Raw genomic sequence first — 9,899 nt, 5'->3', positions numbered from 1 at the left:
GGGTCCGTGCCTCCCCGCGCTGCTCTCCCGCTGCCAGCATGAAGGTCGAGTTTGCCCCCATCAACATCCCCCTAAAGAGGAGGATCCAGACAGTCGCCGTGCTGCAGTGGATCTTCTCCTTCCTCCTGCTGGGTAACAGCCTTCCTCCTTCCCGCCCTTGCCGCAGAGAGACAAGGGAAAGAATCGGCTTTTTCCCTGGCCACCGTCACCCGTGGGCATCGGTCTGGGTCACCCTGTGGTTCCGCGGGGGAGCAGAGGTGGCCTGGTGGCGAGTGGCTCCTCGGCTCTCCCTGGGCGGGCAAGAGCATCGCACGTCTGGGCTTGGGCCTTCTCTTCCTTGAAAGCTTTGGATGGATTTTTCTCTTTTTGTGGGGTCTGTTCCTTTCTGTGGGTTCTTTTTCAAATACAGTCTTAAAAAGCTAGTGACTGTGTCTTCTCATTGAGGTGGCCACTAGGTTTCTGACAACTAACGTCTTTTTATTGAATGTGAGCATAAAGGCTGACTTTAAGGATGGCTGATGCTGGTTTTGTTAGTGATTTTGTAAAATAACTTTATATGCTGTAGATCAATAAAATTCTCATTTAAGTATGTGATGAAAACTAATAAGGATTGACAGCGAACTGGCTTAAATGCAGCCACTTCTGTAAATTTATGAAAAAATGGCCTCATTTGCTTTAAGAAAATGTTCCTAACAATTTTACTTGGTAAACTTTTTCCACTGATTATTCCTCTGTAGTGAATTTTCCTAATACCTTAATAGACTCCTATCACTAAACATCTATTCACAGCAGGAAATCTTATGAGTAGTTGATAAAATGAGCCACTTGATAAGGTAAGCTAAACCTTAACTCTCTGGAACCAGATCCACGGATTGTGTAAATTGACAAGCGGTCACTGAATGGTCTTGTGTGGAACAAAACTATTCCGAAGTGCAGAGCAACTGACTACCTGTGCGTTACTGGAAACGGTGGAAGACGTTACGATCGTCTATGCTTTAGGACTTACAAAGGGAAAAGGAATGCGCACACGTCTTCCTTGTATATCTTGAGAATACAGTATCATTCAGATGGCGGTCTGATGTCTTTCAGATGATTTTCTTTCTTAGGTTGCTAGCCCACACATAAAAGATTCAGGTTATGTGGGGGAAGCATGGAGGGTATGAAGCACCTTCATGGATTTACCCTTAGCACTTGGCTGGTTTATGTTACCTCTAAATTATACGTGGTTGGATTATAAACAGTTCATGTTTGTGGCTACATTGTAAATAGCCCAGGCTTTTAATTTTCTGTTATTAAATTAGATCTTGGCATATCCCATTATTCCAGTCTAATGATAATGCAGTGGAAGTTCAGTGGCAGTGCAAGGAAACAATTTTTGTCGTAGCCTGGTTGGTAACAAAGCTGCTGGAGAAAATCCCATCCTTCTGTGCTTATTAGCAGTGATCGGGCTGCAGAAAATCCACTCTTGCTGCAGTTCAGTGGGAGAAGTAGGCAGCTGACTTCTGCAGTGGGCGCTGCGTGGGAATAAACATCAAGGAAAATCAGCAAGGAAGTGGTCTTATGACTGGTTATGTTGAACATAATGAGTGCACGTGATCATGAAAAAATTGTTTGCAAGGATACTTGAATTTTGGTGGACAAATTGATTCTAATAACTGTAATCTGCTTGTGCTTTCATGGGGATGTTTAGAGCTATCCAAGGTGACCTTGTCATTCTGTAGGTGTACCCTTTCAGTCATAGGAGAGTCGGCCTGATCTGGCCAAAAAGTTTCACTTGGCGGCAGGAAAGTTCAGATGGCTGAATCCTAAGTGACTTAAAGAAGTGAAAACTGGGTTGGCTTCTGCTGTTCTGGATTGCCATTATGTCTGGATTTTTCAGCCTTTTTTTTTTATCTGCTGAACAGACAAGGTATGGAAACATTGCTTGTTTGTAAGCTCTTGAATTTAAAAGTGACACTTTCAAATTACGCAGGGGATGCCCTAGCACAAGTAAAATACAGTGTGAATTCATCATGGCATAGGTTGGGGTAGGTGGTATTTGGGGTTTGGTATATGGCTGGAACTAGTTTATACCAAGCAAGATCTTCTGTAGATTCAGTCTTATGCAAAAATATCTGCATGTGAAAACATGAACAGATAATGTTGTGTGATAACTAATGGTTCATATTATAGATATACGGATTCTGTTTAGAGCAGTGAATGAATAGGGTACTGGCTTAGTTCCTAAAGTTGTCCATCTATTTATGTGGTGAGGTGCCATAGTTTAACACAATGAAGTGATAGGACTAACAGATAAAGTAAGATGACTCTAAAAACTTGTGCCCTGAAAGACAAAAGCTGAATCGGGTAATGATATCCTTTAAATCTGGGAAGTGATGTGTGAAAACATGATTTGGCACACAGAGTAAGCTGTAAGGGGAACGTGAGTCTATTACAGCTTAGAATGCGTAGTGTGACTTGGATAGAAGACTCTGAAAATCAGGCATTGCTTTTATCTTCCTGGCTGAGACCCGTAAGAGCAGCTGAATTCAATGCAAAAAGCACGTTGTGTTGGTCTTTGCCCCTTGCTCTCCAGGCTTGCTTTGTCGTAATGCTGCATGGTTTTCTGAGAGCGTGGAATCCATGATTGAGAATGTCCTATTGCTTGTGTCAGTAAGGGCTACTCACAGGCTGGCCTGAAATACGTATGTGCAATAGTTGTTGAAGACTCTGAATCTCATCACCGCTTGCAGAAAGAGCGAATCAGTCAGCGAATAGGGAACAAATAGCTGCGGTAGCATGGTACAAACAAGAAAGTTCTGCTCCTTCGCCCAGCGTACTGGCTTGGGCTGGGTCTGCACTACAGACACATTGCTTCTGCTGTACAGCATAGGCAGAATAAACATGCCTCTGCCTCAAAAAAGCTGTACAGATGTGCACAGAATTTCATTACATACAAAAGGAACCTCTTTAAAATTCCGTCTGTAAGTTCCTGTGCTTCTCTGCTCTGCACTGCAAGCTGCCAAAGTTCCCCCTCAAGCAGAAAAGACATTGTAGCAGTGGTGCTTCTGTTAGTTATCCAGGGGCACGACACCAGAGCGAAATTCAGTTCTGAAATACTGCGATCAGTTTCTCAGGGTTTCTGGATTAGGTGAGAGAAATGCCCATCTAACAGTTTCCCACTGTGTGCCAGCTGAAACTGCCATATGGTTTCCAACCTTACATGCTCTGGAGGGCAGCAGGTTAAAATGGTAAAGTTCCATGAAAGAGGAAAGTGTTTTAAATGGGCTTCCTTCTTTTAAGAGAAGTATCAGCCCGGAGTCTAGAAAAGTACAGCTATGAAAACTGTAAAACAGGAAATGCTAAAATGATGCTGTTTTCTTGCCGTCTTAAGCAGAAATCCAAAACAGCTTCAGGCTGAAGCATAATTTCAAGTCATTAGTGTTTCACTGTTGAAACAGCAAATTACAAAATTTTGCAATTTCAGAGTACCTACTTTGGGGAAAAAAAATCTGAAATGGACAATTTTGACAGACCTAGTCTTATGCCTGTAATTACTGTTCATTGGCTTGGCCGGGGGCTGCCAGTCCTGGGGCAGGTCTGGCCCCATTCCAAGCTCATGCAGCACCCACATCGTGTCTGCCTCTGAAGCTGTCTGCTGATACCTGCTTGTGATCCTTCTGTGCTGTTGTCCAGCCCAACCCCAGGCAGAAAATCACCTGGAGAAAGGAAATCTCCAAGCCTGCTCAACAGGCTAGGGGCGAGAGCAAGGAGCTAACATCACCCCTGGTTTTGTACTGTAGCTTTCACGGTGCATATACTCAAAAGAAATTGTCACCCTCTATGAATGCAACGGATGTCCCTGGCATTTAGCATGGAATCTTGGGTTTTAAGCTTGGAAATATTTTTCTTAAGAACTTTGACTGAACTAATGTTGCTGCAGTTAACGGTACGTCTGATATCCTCCTGTTAGGAACCCAGTGTAGGTTTTCTGCTTCTTGCACAGTAATTGAGGAGCGATTTACCCTTGGTACATAAGCGTGCTGCAGTGCTGAGCTGTGTGCCTTAGCACGGCACATCTGGGAGGGAGGTTCACTACCTAGGCAGGAGGCAGATCAAAGGGTTCATTTAAAGGCAAACCAATTTAAACAAAGAAAAATCAATGAGATTTGGTTTAAGTGCTGCTTTGCAGGTGCTTTAGCCTTTTGTTTTTCTTCCTCTCGTGTACACAGATCAAATGACAACATTTTTGAGAAAATAAAACTACAAGGTGAGTCAGTGGGCTTCTCTGCCAACTTCTGTGTGTGTGGTGTGGGAAGGGACAGAGGAATTTGAGCATGTACAAAATCAAATGCAGAACTAGGTAACATGGGTGGAGTGGCGGTGTCTTGGTCCAGACAATGAGAGATGGAAATGAGAGACAGTTTAACCCTGTGACAAGGATACCAGGATTTTGTTTTGAGACGAGGTTGTGGTAGGGGTAAATGGTGCCTCTTCTATGGCTCAGGTTTTAGGTCCAGTGGTGGCTGGTCTTCTCCTTACTGGGGGCCTAGGAAGTGACTGTTGTGCATGCACCCCTGTGTTTATTTGCAAAACACTTAATAATACAAATCAGTACATAGTAAAAGGTATACTTTAATATGCATGAAGCCACAAAACAATATGCTAAAGACGTCGGTGTACATTAAAGTACATCCTGTTTTCTAGTGATTAAACTTCTGTGCATGTAGGATGAAGCACTCTGTTAATTGAACTTGGCTGGACACAGTTTTGAGTTGTGGATCTGGCTTCCCCAAAGGAATAAAAATGATGAAACACTTGCCACAGAGTGAGATATTGCTGCTGGAATAATAAGTGACTTACGTGTTGAGAAAGCAGGTGTCAGTGTAATGTGCAAAAGCAAAAAATGACCTTTTCCTCAAACATGCCACAGTGTTTTGTTATCTGGTGCTGATTTAATTCATCAGCTGTAGTTGGCTCGCTAAAATGGTCTCATTCTTCCTCACAGCCTTTTCTGAAAAACTCTCCTTGAGACAGAAAACTCAGCTAAGCTCCGTGAGCCTTTCCTAGCAAGCTGGCTGGAATTGCAACTTCTTTTTGGCAGTCTGTATCTGTCTGTCCCTGAAGCTTATCGCTGGCCCATGGGTAGGGACTGGTGTGTGATCACAGAGAATAGCAGGGTACTTACTGGTGCTTGACTGACTAGTATTTCTAGGAATGCTGCCTCTGTTACCTACATCTTAGGGAGGGAATTTAACCATGTCTCTGCGTGTATTTGTTTGTATCCATTGAGAATAAGAAGAGAAAAATGGCTGTGCTGCGTCAGGCCAGAGGGACCTGGCTTGGCAACCTGTATGTGAACAAAACTGACAGCGGATGCCTAAGGACAAATACAAGAAACAGGAAACATGGACTAAGTTTGGTGTGCTGTCTTGGGATTTGGTAATGAGTAACTTGGGGATTTACTGTATCCAGCCTGCTCTATCTACAAGTCAATAGTGCCTAATGCTCCGTGTCTCTAGTTTATCAGTATTTGCTTGCTTGGGAACTGGAACCAAATTCCAGAGTAAACAAACCTCCAAACCTTGGCATCTGAGCGTTTGTATTTGTTATCATAGTAGTGTTGAAACACAGCTCACTCAGTCAGAATGCTCAAGTATCCTTGTGACTGAGGCTCCCAGTTGTGACCAACAAAATGACAAAGGACCTCCACTACGTGAGACTGATGCGTATTGAGCAAATGCTGACCTCCTTCCCACCTCAGTCCTGGGGATGGCTATCAAATTCCTGTGGACTTCAACGGTTTTTCAGTGCAGATAGTTTAAATAAATTCCCAGGTTGTTCTTTGCTGGGGAGTCCATATCTGCCATGGGTTAAAAAGTGGCAGCAAGTTCCTGTGCTTCTGGTGGAAATCTGTACGTTGACAGAATTGCAGACTAGTAGGCTCTAAAAGGGACAGTACTAATGTTATGACTGCATTTTTAAAAAAAGATTTTCTATGTAAAAGCTGCAGAACAGTACTCTGCAGAGGCATGAACTTGCTTACTGCTGCCTTGGCAGGTTGCCTCCTCCCAGGTGTTGCCTGTTGTCTCAGTTCTTCCTTTTATGGGACTGTATGTGTTATTTCATTTAAATTTCTATCCTTTTTTTATGATTTATAAATAATTTAGAAAGTATTTCCAGAAACTAAGGCTGATTTTTAATTTTTTTTGTTTTCCCCTAATGAAAGAATCCACTAAGCAGGGAAAATAATTTTTTTTTTAATGCCAAAATCAACTTATCAGTGCTTCCTTGAGGGATAACAGAGAGGAGCAAATGTTCATTAGGGATGAAGACATGGCTCTGCAATTCTCCTTGTATGCCCCCTCCAATGTTCTGTTCCTCAGGCACCCAGCTAGGAGGCATTGCTTTCTGAAGACTAAAGGTGAGGAAAGGACTGTTCTGTTGTAGGTACATCAGCGTGGCTGTTGAAGAACGTGCCATCTCTCTCTTTTTTCCCCCTTGTCTTCATAGGTGTAAGAAATCAGCTTTTCACCTTGCTTTTTGTATTGGTATGTAGAATGCCAGTGGGATAAAGATGTCCTTGTCACGCCCTTTGTGGGACGAGGTTCAAATTGCTGAACTCTGAAAGTCTCCAGCTCATCTAAGAGATGGCAGCACAATGTGTTTAGAGAGCGCTTTCCTAAGGGCATGTGGGAATGAGCAGGAACTGGCTCGCAGTTCAGACCTGTCTGAGTTGTCGGGCAGTCTGGAGGTGTCGGTGCGAGCTGCTTTGTACCCCCAGGTTTTGGGGGGTACTATGGAGAGCCTGTAGTGGTGGTTAGATTGAGATGAGCACCCTGGCCACCAAGGATACACCTGCACTGGCCAGACAGGGTCTGTGACTGCTCTGAGAGCAATGGGAGTCTAGTGGACAATCTTAGATTTGGTGGCCCTCGTGATAGATATTACTCAAACATTTTTGACTTCTTAGTAACTGCAAATGCATTCGGAGATTCCAGTCACTGGGATGACCTGTATTTCCCCACCCAGTGTGCTGGTTTCCTGCTTCCTATCTCTGTGGTATTTAACTATTTTGTGAATTTGGTGCCCACAGCTGCAAACTTCAAGCCTATTTAATGAGTGAAGCATCAGGTGTTCAAACATCATTGGGCAGGATGGCTGCCAGTGCTGCTAGCTAACACTATATATGAATATTTTTCATCCATTTCCTGCAGCCGATGAGTATCCACGTGTTGTAAATGGGGAAACGGAGGAAAAGGGATGTAACGTCTCGCCAGCGTTGGCTGGCAAATTGGATGTTCAGAGTCCCATGGCAGTGATTTGTCTTTTCATCCATATCGTTTCCCTCTTTCCCCACGGTTCCAACACACCATAGAGCTACTTTCAAAGCTTTAATTCAAGTTTAAGCAAAAAAAATTATGCTGACAGCGTACACTGGAACTACATTCAAGGAGGCAATGATACAGTAAAGTGCTGAGTTCCAAGTTATTCACGTTTTGCCTGGAATTTGTTTATGAATTTACTTACTGTCTTCTCTGAAGGAGAAAACACTGGGTTTGTGTTTATAGGCTCGTCGGTTTTGAGTCATCTGTGTTTAACTCATCTTGCAGGCTGTTAATGCATTGAAATAATAAGGAGGTATGGTAAAAGGAATTTGCTTTGCGTGTCTTATTGCGAAGGCAATAATAAATTGGCTTTGTTCTACGAGATGCTGAGCTCCCCTTAGGAAGTGCTGACAGCATGCTTATCTCCCCATACTTCACGTGCACGCAGGAACGTGTTCTAGCTAAAGCAAAGGAGTGAGCTTGTTGATCTCGTGTATGTTTGTCTGCGCGGCATTAAACAGTGCTATCTGGCACTTAATCACTGCTGATTTAATTAGCTCTCACAGCAAGGATGCTTTGATCCAAAGCACCTTGCAGCTATTTGGCTAGGAAACTGATAGTAAAAAGCTATGCGATTCTGCACTGAGCCAAAAGCCCTTCTGAAAGGAAGGGTAGGAAATACAAATACTTACCGATTTTTGCACAGCAACTTGAAATTAATTGTTTTATGGCAATTAAAAAAAATTCTCATACTTATTCAAATTTAGACCATGAACCTTGGCATCCTGTCCAGATTAGCATTCCTAGAAATTTCTATAGTTTCAGGATCGCTTCTTCAAAGAACAGGTAATGACTTTTCCTCAAAATATTTCTGTGCCCTGTTTTGAAATGTTGCTGGTGTGGGATTCCCAGTGAGGTCTCCCTCCGGAGCAGTGGAATTTAGTGTCATCTTTCACCTGTGTTACTCATTCTGCACGAATGATGTTCCCTAGAACTCCTTGCAGCTTTTGGGAGTTTTCCACATTGACTTTGGAGGTCTGTGGGCCTCAGCTAGCCATGCTATTTTTCTAGAGCTCTTACTGAGGTCCTTCTCTGGCAAGACCAGTGTTGCCTGTTGTAAGCAGGAAGCAATGAGCTTCTGTACTGATGGTACTGAAGAATGGAGTATCCTTCAAAACTGTAGTTTTGGTCCTGCTTCTGGTTTTGTTTATGGTTGTTCTCTTCTCCCTTCCTCCAAGCAAATGCAATTCCTTATTTTTCTGCGCATTCCCTGCCAGAAATGGGAATGTTCATCCCTTTCTTTCCTAGTCAGCCTAAGCAGCAGCTTTGCTTGCTCTGTCTGCTTCTGGATTCTGCAGTGGTTCTCGGTTACGCCATGGAAATATATCCATTTCTACTCTGAAGGCACAGCCAAACTAGGCATGAGGGCAAGTTGGCAGAAGTTCAGAAAAAATAAGTATTCAGGTTGGAGGGAACACAAGAGTGCCCAGAGGCCAAGTAGGCTCTGAATTTCAGCAGCTCAAAACCTGCTTGGTACAGGGAATCTGCTGTGAGTTTTCAATGCCCAAGTAATCTCTCTCTTGAATGAAGCTGATCTTAACTAGGATGAGTGGGTTTTACTGTTGGCCCATCTGCTTATTTCAAAGTTTTCAGTTCTGGTAATATTTACATCGTTAGCCAAATTATTGCCTGGTGTACTTCTGTTACGTTTTTTTACTCCACTCCATTTACTTACGTATTTGGCTAAATACATTTCACTGGTGTAACTCCTTTTTGGACATAACAGGGTATTGCCCTCATGAAAGCCAGTCAATTGTGGGACATACAAAGTACTACTCCTGCCTTGTAAAACATCCCAGGAAAATGCCTGTTTCATACAACTCTTCCTGTTGAGACTTCCAGGGAGGACTGGGTCCTGGTTTGCTTGCCATTTTGTAAATACGTGATGCAAAAGCCCTGGCTCTCTTGCAAACCTGGAATTCAGCATCTGCTGGGTTACTCTGACCCGTGAGCCTGGCGGGTTTTGTTCCCAAGGCGTCGGCGCGCGCAGGCTGCTGCAGGGCGTGCTCCGGGGCGGAGAGCTGCAGGTTCTGCTCCACTGCGCTTCAGCCGACTCTGTTCAAAGCTGCTTGAGTTGCTGCAAGAGTGCAAAATTCTGCAGGTCCTACAAAGGTAATGTTTCCATAGTGGGTTTCCCTGAACAACTATTTCAGGGTTGAGCCCCAAAGTAACACGTTCTGTTTAATCAGACACCTTTTTCTGCCATTTTGAATTGTGTATAATACACTTCCTATGTATCGTTACTGTGGTAGGAAGTTACAATTCTTATTAACCTGCGTCTGAAAGTACCAGGACTTAAAACTGTAGTTGTGTTCCCACAGCAATGCTGAGTTTCCACTTAGTGCCATGTTTAGAAGCTGAAATGGAACCTTTTAATGTTTTGGTCTTGTCTGGTGCATGTCCTTGGCCAGTCACAGAGCACTTTTCACAGGGAGTAGAGCTTCCATCCCTATTTTGTAGGTAGAGAAATTAAGAAACAGAAAGGGAAAATGATTGCCTGACACCACTCCCATTAGAAAAGAGCTCTTGCTG

General features: G+C 43.5%; 1 protein-coding gene across 1 annotated transcript in view; it reads left to right on the top strand.

Moving 5' to 3' along the window:
* Positions 1-6: 6 nt before the first annotated feature.
* MOGAT1 (monoacylglycerol O-acyltransferase 1) overlaps positions 7-9,899 on the top strand; it is a 22,602-nt gene continuing 12,709 nt past the window's right edge. Inside the window, exon 1 of the mRNA XM_009649132.2 lies at positions 7-132. Coding sequence (XP_009647427.1) covers positions 39-132 — 94 coding nt within the window. The 5' untranslated portion in view covers positions 7-38. The remainder of the gene's footprint in view (positions 133-9,899) is intronic.

The sequence above is a fragment of the Egretta garzetta genome, unplaced genomic scaffold, assembly GCF_000687185.1.
Source record: "Egretta garzetta isolate BGI_Z169 unplaced genomic scaffold, ASM68718v1 scaffold161, whole genome shotgun sequence".
Lineage (NCBI taxonomy): Eukaryota > Metazoa > Chordata > Aves > Pelecaniformes > Ardeidae > Egretta > Egretta garzetta.
The sequence above is the reverse complement of the archived record's forward strand: the minus strand, read 5'-3'. Positions and strand labels throughout refer to the sequence as shown.